General features: G+C 51.0%; 10 protein-coding genes across 10 annotated transcripts; 7 read left to right on the plus strand and 3 right to left on the minus strand.

The window, feature by feature from the left end:
• Positions 1-1,008: 1,008 nt before the first annotated feature.
• Positions 1,009-2,772, minus strand: PMZ80_007227 (uncharacterized protein; the record flags this gene model as incomplete). Its single annotated transcript, XM_064875635.1, has 1 exon — positions 1,009-2,772. One exon carries the CDS (start codon positions 2,770-2,772, stop codon positions 1,009-1,011), a length of 1,764 nt encoding a protein of 587 aa, XP_064728900.1.
• A 2,433-nt stretch (positions 2,773-5,205) lies between these two features.
• On the plus strand, positions 5,206-6,944 carry PMZ80_007228 (uncharacterized protein; the record flags this gene model as incomplete). The annotated part of the gene is made up of 2 exons (XM_064875636.1): positions 5,206-6,453; positions 6,507-6,944. 2 exons carry the CDS (start codon positions 5,206-5,208, stop codon positions 6,942-6,944), a joined length of 1,686 nt encoding a protein of 561 aa, XP_064728901.1.
• A 785-nt stretch (positions 6,945-7,729) lies between these two features.
• On the plus strand, positions 7,730-8,521 carry PMZ80_007229 (uncharacterized protein; the record flags this gene model as incomplete). The annotated part of the gene is made up of 1 exon (XM_064875637.1): positions 7,730-8,521. One exon carries the CDS (start codon positions 7,730-7,732, stop codon positions 8,519-8,521), a length of 792 nt encoding a protein of 263 aa, XP_064728902.1.
• A 132-nt stretch (positions 8,522-8,653) lies between these two features.
• Positions 8,654-9,367, minus strand: TVP23 (Golgi apparatus membrane protein tvp23; the record flags this gene model as incomplete). Its single annotated transcript, XM_064875638.1, has 3 exons — positions 8,654-8,811; positions 8,873-9,202; positions 9,286-9,367. 3 exons carry the CDS (start codon positions 9,365-9,367, stop codon positions 8,654-8,656), a joined length of 570 nt encoding a protein of 189 aa, XP_064728903.1.
• A 260-nt stretch (positions 9,368-9,627) lies between these two features.
• On the plus strand, positions 9,628-10,251 carry PMZ80_007231 (uncharacterized protein; the record flags this gene model as incomplete). Its single annotated transcript, XM_064875639.1, has 1 exon — positions 9,628-10,251. The coding sequence occupies one exon, from the start codon at positions 9,628-9,630 to the stop codon at positions 10,249-10,251; it is 624 nt and encodes a 207-aa protein (XP_064728904.1).
• A 125-nt stretch (positions 10,252-10,376) lies between these two features.
• Positions 10,377-10,985, plus strand: PMZ80_007232 (uncharacterized protein; the record flags this gene model as incomplete). Its single annotated transcript, XM_064875640.1, has 1 exon — positions 10,377-10,985. One exon carries the CDS (start codon positions 10,377-10,379, stop codon positions 10,983-10,985), a length of 609 nt encoding a protein of 202 aa, XP_064728905.1.
• An 82-nt stretch (positions 10,986-11,067) lies between these two features.
• PMZ80_007233 (uncharacterized protein) lies at positions 11,068-11,934 on the minus strand (the record flags this gene model as incomplete). The annotated part of the gene is made up of 1 exon (XM_064875641.1): positions 11,068-11,934. One exon carries the CDS (start codon positions 11,932-11,934, stop codon positions 11,068-11,070), a length of 867 nt encoding a protein of 288 aa, XP_064728906.1.
• A 600-nt stretch (positions 11,935-12,534) lies between these two features.
• On the plus strand, positions 12,535-13,275 carry PMZ80_007234 (uncharacterized protein; the record flags this gene model as incomplete). Its single annotated transcript, XM_064875642.1, has 1 exon — positions 12,535-13,275. One exon carries the CDS (start codon positions 12,535-12,537, stop codon positions 13,273-13,275), a length of 741 nt encoding a protein of 246 aa, XP_064728907.1.
• Positions 13,276-13,803: 528 nt separating this feature from the next.
• Positions 13,804-17,495, plus strand: PMZ80_007235 (uncharacterized protein; the record flags this gene model as incomplete). Its single annotated transcript, XM_064875643.1, has 3 exons — positions 13,804-13,873; positions 14,160-14,371; positions 14,469-17,495. The coding sequence occupies 3 exons, from the start codon at positions 13,804-13,806 to the stop codon at positions 17,493-17,495; spliced, it is 3,309 nt and encodes a 1,102-aa protein (XP_064728908.1).
• Positions 17,496-18,521: 1,026 nt separating this feature from the next.
• On the plus strand, positions 18,522-20,177 carry PMZ80_007236 (uncharacterized protein; the record flags this gene model as incomplete). The annotated part of the gene is made up of 1 exon (XM_064875644.1): positions 18,522-20,177. The coding sequence occupies one exon, from the start codon at positions 18,522-18,524 to the stop codon at positions 20,175-20,177; it is 1,656 nt and encodes a 551-aa protein (XP_064728909.1).
• Between the last annotated feature and the right edge of the window lie 570 nt (positions 20,178-20,747).

A 20,747-nucleotide genomic window follows, 5' to 3' on the forward strand; every position in this document is an offset into this window, starting at 1 on the left:
AGCTGCCAGAGATATATGGAGGGACAGTACTACTACAGTGTTGGTGCAGCAGTTGTGTACAAGCGGACGAACACAGCGCCTCAATGGACCGAACGGCAAGTGTCGTTCAAATACGCCGATACAAAACACGAAGACGTCGAGCTCATCGCGATTTCGCTTGCGCTGGAATTAGGTTTGCAGGAACACGCCCGACGAACATTGGAAAAGCTACCTCCTTTGTATGTAGGTGATCATAGCAAGTGTATTGCAGTTGAAAGTTGCTAACATTGGATTAGACTATCGTCGTCTACTCGGATGGCCAGCATGATCTCCATCGAATTCGAGGCTTTACATCATATTCAAGGAGACGGCGATTAGACACAAAGATTCAGCATACACAGATACTCAGCAGAATTTTCGGGTACAGCCACGACTTGCACGACCTGGGCGTGACAATCGGGCTCTCGTGGGTGCCGGGACATACGGGCGTGAAAGGCAACGAACGCGCCGACTACCTCGCAGGTCAAGCCGCTCGAAGAGGCTACGAACATTCAAGCGACACTGCAGGAAACATTCAGCACGAACTCGAGCACAAATCGAAGCGTGAGCTTTCTAGCGGGACGCTACGAGTGTCATCGAAGAGGCAGCGCAGGAAGCTGAAATGTATCAAGGACCAGGTGCTCTTAAGTACAACTCGTCAAGCTACAGAAACAACTAAAGCGCCTTCAGCTTCAGCTCAGAAGATTGTGTTCGTTGATTGAGGAAGCACAAGCTGAGAGACGAAGGCTGGCTGAGACATGTATCGGGCTGGCAAGATCGAGGCTTCCGGCGGACCAGACAGTACGCTCATCCAGGCCACATTCGTACACGGCAAAGTCACAAAGGTTATGTATCTCAATGACGCATAGGTCCATCAAACCATTGCTGGAGTCTTACTATCTGTACTGCTGCCTTCGCATCTTTGCTCCATTTATATTACAACCTTTGAAACGTGCTCGCGCCTAGCGAAATCATAGCCATACGGTTTCCCTAACCCCCGCTACCGGACTGTTGTGCTTCAGGATTTTCGGGTTCGATCCCATCTTCTGCTGCTATCACTGACACAGCATCTCTAGTCGAATAGTACGACGGTGTAGGAGCGCCCAAGTCTTCCATGGATGCTTCTGGATGTACCACCAACTTTGCAGGTGTTGATGTCTGCCTGAAAACCTGCGGTCGTTTCTGCTTCGTCGCCTCAGCTGTCTGCAGGACACCAACAACACTTCGAGGTCGCTCTGGCTCTGGAGGGGACGCAGCATGCCCGAACTCGTCAGTCATGTCGTATCGGGTCCATTGCCACAAATGGCTATCGTCGCCATTTGCCCCAGAATCGGCTGACCCCACGTAATTCCCAGCAGCCGAATTCGACCTGGTCAGGCCACTTTGGATGATGTTATTCATACGCTGCTGCACTGCTTCGACTAGAGTGCCAGCACGAACATGGACTTCAGCCATGTACTTCAGGACACCACTGAGGAAGCTAGAGATATGCAGGTAGGCGTTTCGGTCATCCTCATTCGTAGCTGCCTCCGTTGCATTGATCACAATGTCTGCTGCAGCACTGATATGGTTAACAAAGCTTAGTGGTGCTTCTCTGAACCTATGCCGCTGACCATAATTGCGCAAGCTTGAGGCTATCTTGATGGCATCATTCTTCGCGCTCGACGGACAAGTCCAGACCTCACGCTGTGCAGACGGCGACCGCACGCCCGAGCTTCGTTTGTACAATCTCTCATGAGCTTTCGAGAGCATTATCCTCGTGCTCAAATATTGCTGGTGAAAGACGAAGAAATTGACAGGCGCATCTTCGGTCAGAGTGTCCAGAGCTTTTGACCGCTCCCGGAGCTCGTCATACCACATACTGAAAGCTTTCTCGCATATCGACCATGTCTTCTCGTCGACGAACGGCTGTGCATCAAGGAACCGCTTCAACCGATGGTGCAAGGATGCTAACCTCAACTGCGATGTGACGAAGAGCTCCTCGGCAGTGCTTGGAGTCTCGCCAGGCTCGAGTTCCGTATCGACCTTCAGATCTTCCAGGGGTTGGGGTACTTCACCGAAGTACCAATGCAGCATCATTAATGCCGTTCTTAACGCATTTCTCCTTCTCACCAATGTCATGCTTTGGCCAAAGACCAACGTCGAGCGCATGCGATTGGATTCTGTCAAAGCAACAATGACGCTTTTCAGCCGTGTTTTCGAAACATCGCTCTGATTCCGCCCATACTCAAGTTCTGCAAGCAACAGCAACGCCTCAATATCCTGCAGATTCTCATATTGTGGCACACTATCCAGATACCGACTGGCCGACTGATACAGCCGTTCCACCTTCGCCTTCAACTGTTTATCCCTCGCACTCGCATCACTCGCCAGCGCCAATCTCGCCGCCGAGACAATCTTCAGAGACCGCAGTATCACATCATTACCCTTCTGCTCCCCAGCCTTCGCAGGCGTACTCGGCGTCTGCCACAGCGGAGCCGGCAAGAACGAATCAGTAATCTGATTAAACACCCCCGTCAGAAACTGTACCACATTCGGCGACAGATCCGCAATCGCGTTCTCACAATCATCCAGGCACTTCAGCCTTGTGATACTTTGCGCATGAGCCTCCAAATCGCCTTTTGGAGGATCCCTGTTCACTGGTGTCGGATCCGATGTATCCAGAGCGGCAAATGCTTCCGCCAGATATCTTTCGTCGAAACGGGGCTCGTTCATCGCCGACATGGACATGTTCGATGGTGACTTGATCTGCATTTCTTGCGACGGGGCTTGGAAGTGTTCTTGCCATTAAGGCGATCGTTTTGTCTCCGCCACATCATACATTTACTAGAGCCTCGTGACGAAGCTTGATGTTTGATGATTCGCTGTTGCGGCTAGCGGCTGAGTTGCTCCGCGGTTGGGAGGTGTGAGTGTGGGGATCTGCCTCCCCAACCCCACATCGTGCCGTGCCATGCAGTGCTTTTCGCTTGGGATGAGCTTTGCGATCTGATTTGTCGTGGCGCGAGATTGGTTTTCTTTCTTGGACTTGATCACACACGACCTGACGAAGAGATCTGGAAAGTCGACCATTTTAATTTCGTGCTCAACAACAGTCGCGGCAACAAGTCAAGGCGCGCAATGGTTGCTGTTTCGTACGACGAGATAAGATGACGTCAAGCATGTCTGAGATCCGATCTACATATCCGCTACTATTACCCCGTACTTGGCGCGCTTCAGCCTTGTCGTTGGCATATCGATGCTGGGCGATGGACCTGGTAATCAGCTTCCATGTAGCACGAATGATCGGACAGCACTATCAGGCATAAGATTTTAGCATTGGGGGCTTGATCTTTGTGTTTCTGCACCGAACTTAGATTGACAGGGCATTTTCGCAAACCTTGTACGAAACATAGCAGGGCCCTATCGTGAACTTGAATAATTACTGCGGCTAGAGCTGACATGTGTATCGTGAGCCGATGAGAAAGAACGCGACGCAGATGTCTCAAGCGTAGCATGCAAGTAATGTAGAAGAATTTGTGATTTCACAGTATCGTGCGGGTAGGCTGTTCTCCCAAGTTGTCCTCCGGGTGAAACCAGGCATAGCAAACAATGTTCGTGTCGGTTCGCCTGTTCTGAACGTGTGTAAGCGCTCGAGGTGACAGAATTGAAGTTGGCGGTGTTTGCAGCCTAGCGCAGCTGCATGCGATGTCACTCGCTGAAAGGTCATATATTTTGGCGGCAAAATTGTGGTCACAAATGGTCAACAATCTGGAGTTTCGGGGCAGGGTCCTTGATCGGGGTGGTGAAATCCCACCTCGTATACGTTCATCCCCCAGGACTATGAAGGAACTCGAGTATGGGCTACTTAGGCGGTACCGCTCGAGGGTTGTCCATTAAAGGTCATCTCTGATCCTGGTCGCAACATGCGTGTTCGATTCTCGTCAGGGCGCTGTCCTTGGAAGGTTCATCTCTGATCCTGATCGGAACATGGTGTGGGTGTTCGATTCTCGTCAGGGCGCTGACCTTTTTGCAATTTCTCCAATAATGCACGTTAGACATCAAGATCGTCGCAAAGCGATGTCACTGCTGTATACCTCATATCAGTATTTAGGTAGGTATCTCGTAAAAGATTGACCGTTGAATTCATGACGCGACCTGCGTGAAATTTTCGCCGTGTTCTGCTGAGTCTGTATCAGCACAGACTATGCTGCAACTTCTTATCATGGTTTGGGCAACTAGATGTTCTTGATTGAGTTGTCATTGGCATAGAAGTACCTGGCAGGACCGTAGTATAGCATCACACATGATCCCCTTGTATGCAGGGACCATAAGATCACATTGAGAGACGTAGGGAGGTGATGATACTGACCAAATGCGTAACGCTCATATCGATAAGTGACACCTTCAGAAGAAGCGAAGAAGTAATGATGTGTGAAATTGAGTTCGAAATTGTCCATCACGTGACGCTCAATGACGACTGAACCTTAGTATTGTAGTCGCAGCAGTTGTGATGCCAACAAGCTCAGTCACGCTCATTTCATAAATTCTTAACTCAACATCCGCAGCTCTGCAGGCACTTTCAGGACACTTGGGCAGCTTTTCATCACTGAAATTGCGAGCCAGTCTGTATGCGTGTGTCTTCCCATAGATAATTTCATCATGGCGAACGCCCTTTCTCGCGTCACGCAGGCGCGAGCTGTGGTTTTATGCCGCTTGAATCCAAGTTGGACAGGAGAGACGCTGGAGTCAAAGCATTGGGGAAAGAGCGAGCAAGTCTTCATCTGACCTTGATGCCTTCAGCTAGTGCTCTACGTCCATTCAGGCCAGAAGGTAGACATGTGCTTGCTGTTCATGCCAGGCTTTTGACTGGTAAGTAACACCTTGCAAAAGTGAGTGCAATGTCCATCGATCACATCGGAATTGGTATACATCGAAATATCAAGCAAGAGACTCAAAGCCCTCAAGGCATAACAGAAAGCACTCAGTAGGTATGTACGCCACCGCAGAAGTTTGGCATAGTGCACAGCGAAATCTATCACTTCAAGCAATTTCGTACTCTTCACTCTAAGCGATGCGCTCACTTTTCGCAGTGTATTTACACTGGCATGCACGGAAAATGTTCTTGACCGCCTCCAACTTCCTTGCGTTGATGCAAATCCTGTCTTTGCTCGACTATGCACAGAGTCATTCTCACACGCGCTCTCGATCATGGCGTTACATGGTCAACTCCCGCATCATCTGCCCGAATCAAGCCAGTCTCATTGCGGTCATGACTTGCACAGTTCAGGTTTCATAATCGACGAACCCGCTTTCGAACCTCCGCCAGTCTTCCCGCTGACTGACCTTGCTTGCATGCACATACTGGCGGCGCGCATACTGGAGGACGTCGAGTACGAGGCCGTGGATGAAATCCAGCGTATCTCGAAAGCCGAAGATGCAATATCAACCTGGAGGAGTCGATTAGTTTTGTACACAGACTCGTCCAATGGCCTTGCGTACTCTGTCACCTGGCGATCTCCCAATTGCAATACATTGTGGCATGACTCGATACATCGACTTCCTTGCAAAATTGACAACAATTGGGCCGAACTACTCGCGATCTACAAAGCCACTGAAATAGCATACCAGAAAGTAGCGCAGCTCGGTAACAAGATCACTACCATCATCGTATATACCGACTCGCAAACAGCCATAAACACAATAACGGGCTTCCAAGCTCAGTCAGCAAGTACTCAACGCAAATTTCACTTCCAACAAGAATTGGCCTATCTGAAATACATGGTGCGCAGTCTTCTTGAGTCCGGTATTCACTTCGATATCCGATGGGTGAAAGCGCACGATAGCGCCTATAGTCTGGGTAATCATCGCGCTGACCGTCTTGCTGGCCATGCTGCGACGAGTTGCCGGTTGGTAAACACTCACATTGTGCAGCAGAGCATCTTGACCGATCTATCAGACTATCCTCGCAAATCGGTAGTCGAACTCACGACAGGAAGCTCAGAGCGGTCGAAAACAGGTCTCTCAAAGGAAAGAGTCAACACCACCAATAATGCCTTGGGGAGGCCCTCCACATCAGTACCCAACATCAAACAGGGGCCAAAGCATGCTGGCAGACCAACATTCAGCAAGACGAAAGAGGTATTGTCGAGCAGAATCGAAAAAACCATGACCAAGATCAAGGCTCGCGTTGATGTTAAGAAAACTGCCTTGAGAGTGTACTCACGCATACGAGCCAAGGTTGGCTACGGTGCAGAGGCGCAGAGCTATGAAGAAGCTACAAGTGACGATCGTGAGGAGGACCCCAACCAAGAACCCGTGGAAGAGTTGGACACTGGCGTGGGCAACAACTTCACGGTGGAGGAGACCAATCTTCAGACAGGCACACAGCTGCAACCAAGCCCGGAGTCTACAGTTGAGCAGAACGTGATGCCGCATGGACTCAACATGAATGATAGCGTGAATGACGCGCTTAATCTCCCACCGCGCTTAATCTCCCACCGCGCCTACAGCAAGGGGAAAGTCGAGCTAGTGGCCTGTTAAGTCCACATCACGGTAAGACATCATCCATTGGGGGAAAAGGTGACGCAACGTCCATAGGCAATGGTGCCAACAAGAAGAAGCAAACTACAAGTATAGGAAACCCAGCCGTGCAAGACCCTGCTCCTGTACGTCGGCTTTGGGCCGCCCAGTTTGCCAAGAATTTGGCGATTCTTCTCCGAGGCAAAGGCAAAGTGGAAGTTCAGGATCTGATCCGACGAACTCACATCGCTCTCAACCCTACGACAACGAATCAAAACTATTTGCGCCACATGAGTACGTTGGCAGATGTTGCGGCTCAGGCCATTGAGAATTTACGAGCTTCGGGAAAACCATTATCGGAAGATCAGGAGATACTTCTCATTGTTCTCAACGGTGTCGTGCAGGAGCTTGGTGAATATTTGGATTGAGCTGACATTTTGAGCCTTGGGGAGGGCGCCCGTATCTTGGAATGCAATGTACTAAGGAAATCGGCGAGCGACGGGTGATCTTCTGGCAGCAGCCCCAGCACTTCTCTTCTCTACTTCAGGAGAGCGGCGATAGCTCAGTCCAGATAGGACCCAAGGGAAGCGCAAATGCTGCTGAAGTCTTGTCGAAATCTAGTGCTCCTCAACTACTCCTACGGCCAACGGCACGACGAGGCTCTTCATCTCGCCGATGATTACATCCCATGGGTCTCAATATGATTGATTACTCAGCATGTTCAAAAGGACGGTTTCTGTTGCGCTCTGTATACCTATAGCAGTCGTCCATTGGCTCATACATGTCATCTTGAACGAGGAGACTTCTTGGCATTCCTAGCAGCGCATCTGAATAACAGCTCGGCCGAATCTCCTGCGCTGACCCGGAAGTCCGGGTTGTCAAGAGTGTATGTGCATCGGTGAAATCAAGATTGGCCATCACAATTGCAAGTACTTCTTATTGGACAATCAAGCAACAGCAAGAATGAGCACGTATGAGGTATCACCATGCTTTGAAATCCACGACAGGCGCGCTTTGTTGTCCCAATCGCTATAGCACTCCATGGGACAGTATATATGTTCAACGGCCATGCCAGCCTGGAGGATACCATCATCTACTGCAGCACTCAACACAAAGCACATCTTCCGGCCCGGGCCTCTGCTGACCTGAACCCATAGCACATCCGACCCTGTAACATCCAACACAACATCAATCAGCGACAACCCTCATCAAAATGCCATCGTACGTCGTCACAGGCGCCTCCCGCGGCCTAGGCTACGGCTTCATCAAGGTCCTCAGCCAGCAACCCAACAACCTCGTCATCGGCCTCGTCAGAAACAAAGAAGCCACCGACGCCAAGATCGCAGCCGACAACCTGAAAAACATACACATCATCCAAGCCGATATCACGGATCTCGCCTCGCTGGAAGGCGCCAAGGCACAAATCGAAAAACTCACCCCATCAATCGATTACCTCATCAACAACGCGGCCTTCCTCCCAGGTAACACCGCCTTCAAGAAGCTCACCGACTTCACCGACAATCCAAAGGTCCTCGAGGATGATCTCCGGTTGTCGGTCGAAACCAATGTGCTCGGCGTAATCTGGACAACCAACACCTTCCTCCCCCTCGTCAGGAAATCAAGCATCAAGAAAGTAATCACCATCTCCTCCGGCATGGCGGACATCAGCTTCGTGAACGACTACGAGATTTTCGAGGGGGGACCGTATACGATCTCCAAAGCCGCGGTCAACACGGTCGTGGCGAAGTACAACGCCGCCCTTAAACATGAGGGTATCCTGTTTCTTGCTATCAGTCCGGGTTTCGTTAATACAGGAGCTGATTCTATGCCGCCGCCTGATTCGGAACTGCCGAAGAAGTTCATGAGGGCGTATCCACATTTCAAAGGTGGGATTTCGCCGGAGGAGTCTGTTGAGGCGGTGATGGGGGTTGTGGATAAGGCTTCTGTGGACAATGAGTTTGCTGGGGCTTTTGTTAGTCATTTGGGGAATCAGCAGTGGTTGTGAGGTGGGTTGACTCGAGGCTCGTAGGGGCTGACAAGCCAAATGTACTCGTCTCTTGTGCATAGACTCCGGGCATAGCGTGGGATATGTCGAATTCATACTGCATTGTAGCTCGAATACTCCTTCCTCTCAACGCTACTTGAAGAATCTCCCCATCATATTCCCAGCCAGTCTTCCGGCAATATTCCCCGGCATACTCCCAATCGCGCTTCCCGCAAAACTACTCGCCTGCCCAAACTTATCACACCTCGAGAACGCGACCGTATTCGTGATCGTCAGAATCAACGCAATGACTATATCCCTGTTAGCTTTCCGCTCTTCCTCACGCACTCAACTCTCCCTCTGTGCACTCACCATTCGTAACCAACCAAATAAAATTCTGCAGCCTCAAGATCGCCAATATCGCAAGCCCCACCCACAGCGCCGGCACAACATACATACTCAACCAGAAGAAGCGCTTGTCCGTTGCGTTGGGCTGGCGGTCCGTGGGCGCGCTCTCAAAGACCCAGTGGGATGCGCCGGTGGAGGTGTTGACTTCGTTCCACCAGCGGAGACCGACTAGGCGGCGGCCGGCGATGTTCTTGAGGTAATAGAAGTCGATTGAGAGGAGGAGGAGGGTGAGGATGAAAACGAGGACGAAGTTGCGGATGAAGAGGACGCCGAAGAGGTACATTAGGAGGGAGCCTGGGTGTTTCTGTTAGTATGGGAGGAAAAGAGGAGAAGCGAGAGGGTAGTGGTGTGCTGGAGAGGAGGGTAGGCATGCATACCTATTCTGAAGCCTAGGTAGCAGAGTAGTGTTATTGGGTGAGCACTGAGGCGCCAGTTGAGGGCGCCTGGCTCGTCTGCCATTTTGGAGCCGGCAGAATGCTTTTCTTGTCTAGAGATCCGGTGAAGAGTGTGGGCGGGCAAATAAGTGGTGGTTGGTGGTTGTACGAACCGTACTGTATTCTATGTTCCGGTGGGAGACGTGACCTGTAGCCTCGTGTCGTCGCGTAGGCATGTGAGTACGGGACAAGGCTGCAATCTCTTCTAAGCCGAGCGGGCCCAGCGGAAACTGGAGCCATGGGTAGAGTAGCACCATTATCACGGTACATCCAAGATGTGTCGATATGCCAACATTGGGTGGTCTGCCTTTGATCCCTAGTTTCAACCTCTTACGGTTCGTCTATTTGCCGGCATATCTTGATGTGTGGAGAGGGCTATGGCACATAAAGAGCAGAAGTCTTTCACCATATGATGACGCTTGCGCAAACAATCTGAAAATCTACCGTTGGGCTTTGGAGGTTCGTACGGGCGATATAGACTCTCGTAGCAGGACAGCACCGCCACATCGGTTCAGTGGGTACCTCAACAGTGGTATTGCCTTTGCACACTACACGCAGCGACTGGAGGAGGCTCACTACTTATACGAGCGACGGTACGAGGAGCTCGAAGAGAGTACCGAGACACAAGGGACGTCAACGTTCAGCGACACCTGGGCAGATTGGAGGTCGCAGATAGGAATCGAAGTAGAGTGGGAGCGTGAGCATTTGCGGGCACGGAAAGAGCTGAAAGAGTGGTTGACTGCCGGACCAGATCGCTCCGGCGGTCATCTGGGAGCGCAAGAGCAGAAAAGTGTACAAGCATCACCTAGAGCAGCCAGGCTGAAACGGCTGAAGGAAGGGTCCCAACTAGCTGAGTACTGGCCTGATACAGATCAATACTACAAGCGAAGACGGGAACGTGTCCAGTGAGCAAACGCACTGAAGCACCAGCGACTCAGCAAGATATTCTGGTGGAACTTCAAACAGCGAGCCATAGTCGAAGCGGAAGTGTGGTCCGAAGTGTTGGAAGAAGACGAGCGAGAGTGGCAGCGAGCATGGGACGCACGGAGGAAGCACCGCGGTTAGGACCGTCGCAACGACTACCGCCATCATCCTCGCCGATTGGCCGAGCTCGACCTATACAACAGACTGCTCCTAGTGCTGCGCAGAAGGCTAGGGATGCGGAAAAACTGACGACAGAATTTCATGACAGCAATGTCATAAGGAGGCGGCAGTACATCGTCTGGGCTGTTGGTGCTGCAGTCTTTACTGTTGCATGCACATTCCTTGGTGCACGACTGAAAGAGTTCAAGCAGGAGAGTGATCACATGAAAGAGATTGAAACTGCTGCGAGAGAATTGAGTTCGGGCAGTACAGTGTTGGAGGAGCTGAACTCGCAGGCGGTTCCCACGACCGCAATACAGCAAGAACAGGACACAAAGCAGAACACAACGCAGGCTGTGGGTGGACGCGCCGCCGCAGCACAATCTCGAAGCTCACCATACTCGCTCGAAGTTGCGAAGCAGATCGCTCTGCTTGAAGATAGAAAGGCCCTGCTAAACAGACAAAAGATAACTCTCGAGGCTAAGATACAGACGTTGAGGGAGAGACAGGCGAGGAAAGCGCAGATGGATGCGAGAAGACCTACGCAGGGCGATGGGTGAAACATCCTACTGTTGGAGGAAGAACGTCTATATACAGCTAGCCCGCACACCCAACGACGCGTGGTTCAACGCGGAAAGCCATCTAATCAGCATCTACAGGATCCCAATCTGTCACAAGGTACTCATCCAGACCGTCCATCTTCTTCATATCGCTCTTGTCGATCTCGAAGAAATCGATCTTGCCGTTCGCCTCGATTCTCTCCTTCGAAACACTCTTTGGTAGTGGGATGAAGCCATGTTGCAGACTCCATCTCACCATCAGCTGCGCTGGAGTACATTGGTACTTCTTCGATAACTCAGCAATAGTCGGGTGCTTCATCCTCAAAGCTCGAGCAAGTGGTGCATAAGCTTCTACGAGGATGCCATTCTTCTGGCAGAAGTCTGTGATCGTGGTACGAGTGTTGAAAGGATGAACCTCGATCTGGTTGACCGTCGGCAGCGTCTCAGGTTTGCTCGCAATCAGCTCTTCGAGATGTTTGACGCCATAGTTGCTAACACCCCCAATCCTGACTTCACTGTCCTTCACGGCATCCTCCACGGCCTTCCAGCTTGCCAGCCGAGAAGTCTTACCACCATACGGAGAATGAAGAAGGAACAGGTCAATGTAACCCAAACCACAAGTCTCAACTGACTTCTTGATGGCTGAGCGAGCCCTTACATAGTCAGAGTTGGAAGCGAGCTTCGAAGTGAAGAAGATGTCCTCGCGTTTCAGGCCTTGCGTGTTGAGTGTCTTGTCCTCGAGAAACTCTCGTATGGCTTTACCACATTCAGCCTCGTTGTGGTACATCTGGGCACTGTCGATGGCTCGATAGCCTGATGCGAGAGCATATTTGACTGCCTGCCCCGCCTCACGGCCGGACATGAGATAGACGCCTAGGTGAATTTGGGGTATTGACAGGCCATTCTGCAGCGGAAGGCGAGTTGCTAGGGAATATTTCGTTGGTGCCATTACGGCGTGCTCGATTGAGCTGATTGTGTCTGAGGATGCCAGTTTGATCGACGTGCAGAGTAACGTGCGTGTACAGGGAAGGTGCAGAAACCTGTGCAACACGTAAATCCGAGCTTCTACTTGACTCCCAGAAGTCATCGACGATATAATTGATAGAAACGTGTTTGATTCGCCATGTGCGATGACGCGCATGACGGCAGCCACGTTCCGCCCCAAAAACCCTGGAACTCATGCGCTGCTCCTCCTCATTGGCTGTTTGAATCCACCAAGCTATTCCGAATCCGCCAGGTCGCTCGGGCTATCAGCTTCCAATTTCTTGCCCAACCTCGCTTGGTTTCGTATTGCCGGTCCCTATCAGTCATGAACACAATCCTTCATGCCTGTATGCGCTGCCACAGATGTCTAAATTCTACCGAACCTGGCTTCGGGACTCACGCCGCGGTTAAGGTGCCCTGAAAGGATGGTGCTTCATACCGCAAGCATCCATGTCGGGTATTGGCAAACAAAACATCTTTCAAGTTAGTGGCACAAAACCATCACCGCCACATTGTAATTTCCACCCTCCTTTCACCTCCCTCGACCCGTTGAGCGTCTTCCAGCATGGACATGGCATATTCATCATCATCTAGCGATGCTGCAGATCATGGTCCATTCTCTGGCCGCACACCAGGCCGAACACCAAGTACTATCTCGGAGAAAGGCAGCAGCTCGAAACAGAAGCAGCGGCAACAGTCAAGCAATGCATCTACATCCGGCTATCATTTCGATATGCTAGCATGGTTTCCCAAATATCAGAGTTGCCAACGCTACTTTGTCGACCACTCCCAACACGACGTTCTAGTCCAAGCTTTCGCGGCTTTCATAAATATACTGCTCCCTTTTCAGCGAGATCCACCTATTTTCACGTCGCGAGGCGCTCGTTCTGCGCAAGAACGCACGGACGAGATCAACTCCATGAAGCAGGGCGCTATTTCGTCCCAGGACCACGGTGCCGTTCCGGTCTCACTAATACCGTATATTCGCCGCCTAGTCGCAACGGGCATGGACGTGCCGCAAATCCTGCACGGGTTCTTCGGGAATGATTGGCAGCAGGGCGTTGGTCCGCAGAGGGAGACGGAGCGGCGGAACTACTTGTTTGCGGCGAAGAGTGGTGGGTGGGCGAGTGTGAAGAGGGACTATGATATGTTGCCGTTGGAGACCGTGCCGTTTCTCAAGCCATTGATGGGACCCCATGAGGAGGAGATTCTGGCGGCGGAGAGGAGTTGGAGTGAGTGGCTTGCTATGGAGGATTGGATGGTGGGAAGTAGGGCGCCGGAAGAGCATATGGATGGGCATGGATGAAGAATTTGTCTGTGACAAGGAAGGACATGACAGCTAGGAGTAGGAGACGTTCGGCACGGGTGGTATAATCGCAAATGAGATACTGTAGCACATTGGAGCGTTATAGCGAAGCAATGAATTGGCGTCTTGGCATTTTGAACGAACGATGGTCAATTGAGTGGGTTCATCATGAATCTCTACCAAGCCCGACACTGCCTGGTAAATATTCCTGCTGTCTACGCAGCTTACGACTTCTGAGCTCAAGGAGAGCGAACATCTAGAGTTGTATATCAGCGTAGCTCGTACAGTATCTTATACTCGTTTCGTGATTGGTTGAACTCACTAGCGTGACTCTCGTGATAACAAAGAAGAATTCCGGCTTCATCTACAAGTGGCAAGAACGCCTTCGCGCTGACTCGTGGTTGCCTCTGAGGGCATCAGTAGTTCACCCACCACCGTCGACGGAAATGCAGCACAGATGATGCCATCTCGAACGCTGCCGGAAGACACAATCTGGCATAGGCCAACCCGGAAAAAGAAGGGTTGAAGATGGATATGAGAGCGTTGCTCGAGCCTAAGAAACATGGCAAGGCAAGAACAAAGGCAGGCTCTAACAGTCGTAAGTGGTTTCCGTCTTGTCATCTGCATTGGCAATAAAGCATACGCCAAGGGGGAAAGGATATGTCTTGCCCTCCTGGCAAAGCTAAGTGGCAGACCTTCAAAGGTAACATGCTTCTGCTTTCCGCATGTCACGACGTATGCAAGCACCATTACCCTCGATCGAGCATAAGATACGCCAAGCGCTTCCACCATGTCACTTACGAAGTGTTCACTCATGTTCATCTCAGTTCATCTTTCAGTTCCAAGTCATCTGGTCATCCGGATTCTAACTATATAAACCACAGTAGCATCTTCCAACCATGCACATCCATCACCACCATCCACACCCAGCCGATCCGGTACTGGATCCAATGCGAAGCCCGTCAATACATCGCCCACTGTTGCTCGATCATACGATCCACGAGCACTATTAAATCCTCGAGGACCGAAGGCCAGCGCGAAAGCAGCGAAAATGGACGTACAGAATGGTCCAGCCAATGGTCAAATGATGGGAGAGGTAAGCGAGTATTTTGTTCATGTTGCAGTCTGTCAGAAGACAGCACCACTACCTTCCAGTAGATTTGTGTCGCTAACGGCTAACGAACACTTCGCAGAACGGCGTTACTGCGCAAAACAACGTCAATGCCTCCACGACAGGATTCAATTTCCTTGAGTCTTTACATGGTGCAGAAAAGCGACTCGAACAGCGACCCGCAAAGAAGATCAAAACCGAGCACGAGCCCGCTGATGACGACCAGAAGAAGGAGTCTGTTAATCGAAGTTCCCGACATGGCAATGCAGGCGTTGGTGAATACTTCAAGCCGAAGCCAGACCCTGCGGTGACCGGTACAACCATTCCATCAGCTTCGATAGATTTGACGAATGAGGATGACGATGACGACGGGTTCGAAATCACTGGTTCACGGAATCTCGACGACCAAGAAGTCTGCTACGGTATGGTTGATGGAAATGTTCTGGCCCACAAAGTGCCGAAGCCTGACAAGAAGATAACGAACTTTGCTACCAACCAATGGCCTGTCTTCAAAATTGTTCTTCGGAGGGTCCCAAACAGTACAATTCGGATTGAGTGCACGGATCCATACGGAGTAACGTTTGGTACCATCGGGGAGGAACTTGCCTCAGCACTAGCACCTGCGATGGATGGCTTTCCAAAGCTACGCGTGCAATGTCGAATGCTGACGCGAACGAAGAAGCCAAACGAGTGGGTACACCAGGACTGTTCAGATCGATTTAAGGTTATCATGAATCTGTATGGACGTCGAGCTGATGTGCAGAAGATTGGACGATGGTTCGGTCAGAAGAACATCTGGCTCAAAGCACCGATGGTTGCAGATGCCGGCATCCCTGTCATGAACCCGCATAAGGATAGAAGAAACAACCCGCAAAAGGTGGCAGCTACCCATCAAGCCGTTAGCACAACGAGAACGACTGAAGAGACGGTAGATGCTGTGTCAAAATTGTTCGATTACCAGTCAGAGGAAGGGAACGAGCTGGCAGAAACCGAGCCACCATCATTGATTGTCACCACATTGCTCCCTCACCAAAAGCAGGCGCTGACCTTTATGTTGCGTCAAGAGCAACCTCGCACATTTGGGTCAGAAGAAGCTGGCAACTCGTCACTTTGGCGAAAAAAGTTTGATAATCAACGTCGGATAGTCTATGAAGAGGTTGTCGCTGGCTTGACGGTGAAGGAACCTCCACCGGAATCACTCGGCGGTCTCCTTGCCGATGTCATGGGACTTGGTAAGACCATACAAGCTCTGTCCCTAATAGCAAGCACTGCATCCGAAGCTACAGCATTCAGCCAAGAGAGACTGCTTAAGGCAGACGAAGGAGAAGCTTCACTCGTTTGCAATTCTAGAGCTACCTTGCTGGTTGCCCCTGTCAGTACGGTGAAGAACTGGGAGGATCAAATCAGAGATCACACAAAATCTGGCTCGATGATGTACCATGTTTATCATGGTCCGAATCGGTGCCGCAATCCTTTCAAATTAGCCGACAACGATGTGGTCATCACGACCTACGGCACAGCAGGGGCGGAGATCACTGGTAGAGGCGCAGATGCAGGCGATCCAAGCCCTTTGTTGAAGATCCGATGGTTCCGCGTTGTCCTAGATGAAGCTCACCACATTCGAGAGTCAAAATCGTCCCAGGCGAGGGCCATGTATCAGCTCTTCTCACAACGTCGGTGGTGTCTGACTGGAACTCCGATCCAGAATCGCATCGCGGATCTAGGCTCCCTGACCATATTCCTTCGTCTCTATCCTTATGACTCAGTTGCCAGGTTCAACCAATACATTCAAGCACCAGCACAATCAGGAGATCCTGGATTTCTGAAACGACTTCGGGTATTTGTTGACTCTTTCACATTACGGCGACTGCGCGACAGAATCGATCTACCTGAACGACAGGACGTTATTGTTGGCCTCGAACTCTCGAAAGAGGAAAGAGCATTACACGACTTCTTCCGAGAGATGTTCAGCGTCGTTGTCAAGGATATGGCTCGTCAGAGCAAAGGCACAGGTAGTCAGTATCATCGTGTGTTGAAAGGTATCACTATCCTGCGCCTCATTTGCGATCATGGCAGGGAGCTGCTCAACGAAGAACAGCTTGCGGAATACAAGGGCAGTGTGCCTGAAGACCCGGTCGACCTCGAGCAAGAAAAGCCGCCAGCAGATATTACCAAGCGGAGAGCATACGAGCACTTCAGCATGATGGCCGAAGCAGATGCTGACATGTGCGCGCAATGCCTCAGACGCTTCGGTGGCGAGTCACCATCAAGCGACCTGCGCGAAAGCCCGAATGAGCCAGTATCAGCTGTGGTTTTGCCGTGCCTTGATGTTTTGTGCACAGAGTGCTTCGAGGCGTATCATGCAGCCTTCGAAGCTGCGCGCATCGCTGGAGAAAGTGTGGTCTGTGAACAGTGCCTCATGACCATGAGTCCACAATACATTCCCATCCCGAAGACCTACGCAGAGGAGCTCCAGGCGGTACCAGAAGAAACCACAATGGTCAAGAACAATCTGTTTAAGAATGGGTACTATACTGGCCCTCACACCAAGACCAAGGCGCTCCTCGAAGATATCACAACTATGAACGAAGAAAGCATGCCACTCGTTGAGGCAGGGGAACCACCACTCAAATGCGTCGTATTCAGTGAGTTCACATCGCACCTCGACCTGATCCAGAAGGCTCTCGACGACAATGGCCACACCTACGTCCGCATCGATGGCTCAATGTCCCTCTCACAACGTCGCAAGGTCCTCGACGCTCTGAACACAGACACCAGCGTCACCATTCTCCTCGCATCGATCAAGGCAGCTGGTCAAGGTCTAAATCTCACCGCAGCATCCCGCGCCTTCATCATGGAGCCCATGTGGAATCCCGCCGCTGAAGCACAGGCCGTCGATCGTATCTACAGAATCGGGCAGAAGAGGGCAGTGATCGTGAAGAGGTACCGCATCATCAGCAGCATCGAGGATAAGATTGTGCAGTTGCAGGACAAGAAGAAGAAGCTTGCGGAGATGAGTATGGAGAAGACGGCGATGAGGAAGGCGTTGGGTAAGAAAGAGAGGGGTGAGGAGAGTCTGAAGGCTATGCTTGATATCTTCAAGGCGTAAAAGGGTGATGGTCGTGCGGAACGGCGGTTGTCGTCCCTATGAGAATGTTTGCGAGAGTACCATCTGCGCGGCGTTATCTTCTTTTGCAAGTGGGAGGAGCTTCTGATTTAGCGAGCTAGACAATGCGATATGCACAAGAGATGGTAGAATCTGGGTAGATAGCAATAGAGGCTGTTTGAAGCAAGTGTACGACTCAATTCACGTAACATCCAATGGTTCTTGACGGCGGAGGTCGCCAGAGCTTGCCTTCAAGTTCGTGACCGACAACGTGGAAGGGACCTTCTTGTGAAGACTTCAGCCGGTTCGCGCTGCGTAGGCCCGGGTGGATTCTGACCAATCGGTGGCGTTCAAAAGTGAAGCTCGCTTAGGCGCGCAGTTTTGTCACCCTGATTTGGGCACAATCATCGCGCCTGATTTTGCCTTGCATCTATGACACCCCAACTCATGTTACACATGATGCAATTCCTGCAGGAGCGACCAAGGGAATCTCAGGGACACATGGCAGTCACATCAGCTGGTACATCCCGAGTGCATGGAACTTCTGAAAAGGCACAGCCATCATGACCATAGCCTTCGACTCATCGCCCGCACCATGCTGGCCAATACCTTGAACACGCCTTATCTTGTTCCTTTCTCCCTCGTTGGCACAGGCTATCCTCTCGGGCTTTCATTCTGTAAGTACCGAAAGTACTGCACACATGCAGATATTGTCCTGGCTCGACACGCCATGGCCTCCAGATCACTGCTTCAGATGACCTTTTGCATACCTTGAAAGTGATGCGACACCCTCTAGGCAATCGCTCAGGTCAAAATGGTTCAGATAAGGTATAAAGGTATGTAATATAGCTTTCGGTGAAACTTCAAAGAAGTCTTCTCTGCTTATCTCATGAAAATGCTAGCCTGATTGTGATACGAATTGTCCTACCTCAACCTGCTCGCGTTGCTTCTACCCACTGGCAGGAACCACCCGACCCTCTTGCTAACATCAAGTCACATCTGATACCAAGCACACAGTCATCGACCGGTATGCTACCTTTCTTCATGCATGGTGACGGCTTCATACTATCAGAAGAAGACCTCAAGCGATACAACGGCCATGTTCAAGTTGACAAGTATTACCTCGCTGAAGGTTCTGATCAGCCTACTGTCGAAACGGTACGATCAAACACTAGCACCGATGACCTCAAGCAATGGCTCCGTCCAACGAGCATCAAACCCGAAGATGTCGAACGTTGGAAGGCGACGCCAGCGCTCAGGATTCTAATGATCAAGACGACGAATGAGTTCTCTCGGAACCCTGCCCAGTATACGCCTACTCATCGGACAATACCTGGACAAACAGAAGTCACACCACATGCTGATCGGGAGCAACATGTGCAGATGGTACGTGAGATCTTCCGACATGCGCAATTGCCGTTAGCCGCGCTGGGCGCATATGTGAAGAGCCACATCACTTTTCTTAGCGCTCCTTCGTATGAAGTCTTTGGGGATGAGGGCACCAGTGGTGGAGAGGTCACAAAGTACTATACAAGCGGTACTAGTTGGAGTATAGCTTGGAGTTACTTTCACGCCACCAGACATACCTCCGCTGTCCTCTTTTACCGCGAAGGAGATGGTGCCCAGAGACGAGGAGAGCTTGAGCATGAAATACTGAGGCTGAAGCAGCATATCGCGCATCCGATGCTACTGGCATACATCAAGACGCAGATTTCGCTCGTGTGGACATTTCAGCTGCTCGAAAAGACAAATTCTGACACCTTTGAGATTGAGAAGAGTGTTGGCTTGGCTACATGGGACTGGGTGCTAGACAGGGAGATCGAAGCATACCAAGACCCAAATACTGAAGACCCAGAAAGCGAGGAGAATGTAGCAAAGGCGCAGAAGAAGGCCGTGGAAAGATATAACGTGCTTAGCGGCAAGCTCATCAATATCAGATTCCGGCTGAAGAGCTTCAGGGAGCAGATTCTCTGGCTTCGAAGAATGAACAAGACATACCTTGAGTCTCTAAACCATCGAGGACATATCGATGCCCAACTTGATGCGCGAAGCAGAGAATGTCAGGAGCTCGATACAGTACTTGACCGTATGGACGACTTCACCAAAATTTACCTCCACGATGCGGATACACTGGCTGAACGTCTTAGCCAACAGATGTCATCCATGTCCCACCTTGTCAACCAGCGGGACTTCCGTGTCAGCTTAGCAGTAGCTGATATAAACAATGAGCTTGCTTGGCAAGGCCGCAATACCAACAACGCAATGATGGCTATTGCAGTGGCATCCTTCGTGTTTTTGCCAGGCACGTTCATAGCAAGCGTCTTCGACACACCTATTTTCAATTGGCCACCTCCGGAGAACTCAACAATTGTTACGGAACCATTCTGGATCTTCTGGATGACCAGTGGCATTACAACTAGTCTTCTCTGTCTATCTTGGTTCCTTTACATCAGGAAGAAATACGCATCTGACCGTGTACGGCGGCAGGAGGCACGAAAGGACTTCAGGAAGAGGATACTAAGGACACCGACCTTGACGAAACGTGCTAAAAGGACTGGACCGGAGGTTGAGGTGATCAGCGATCGCGGATGGCTTGGGCATTGGTATCCTCGACTTGGCGGAGGGATTGACGAGGAGAAGGGAATCGGGGCGCTGAAGGCTGTGAGTTTCGACGGTAGAAGGTAGACTTGGTGAATGGATGTGCAGGTCTACTGTATTTTTACGTGGCATAAGATCATATATCTCATGTCGTGATCAATCATGTCCAAGCTCTCGTCCGATCTCAGGTCGCTCTCGCCTTGAAGAACAGATACTATCTACCATTGGCAAGCGCAACGACGCGTTTAACGCTAGTCCGTACACAGACTAGCCTCACAAAACAGTACTCCATCTCAGTTTCCTACCTTCTTGCTTGTCACAATCAGCAATCATTCATCGCATCTCATGTTTTTCGGTACTTGCACTGTTCGAGCTGGCTCGTCTTACAGTCCACCTCATGTTCCCTTCCAGGCAAGAGGGTTCTAACTATATCTGAGCTGCGATCTACCATGGCAGTGATAATCTGTCACTGGCCTGATGCATGGTCAGGCGGAGGATCATAGCGGTGATGAGCTGCTTGCTGTCTCTATGACGAAAGTTAATGTACTCACAGCCGACACGGTCAGTATGGCTGGCGCCAATGCACTTCGATAACAACAGTGTTCAATTCGGTCGGTCTTCCTGCTGGCACTCACGACGATCACAAGACGAATAGCA

The sequence above is a fragment of the Knufia obscura genome (assembly GCF_036327395.1).
Source record: "Knufia obscura strain CCFEE 5817 isolate CBS 148926 chromosome Unknown scaffold_8, whole genome shotgun sequence".
Taxonomy (NCBI): domain Eukaryota; kingdom Fungi; phylum Ascomycota; class Eurotiomycetes; order Chaetothyriales; family Trichomeriaceae; genus Knufia; species Knufia obscura.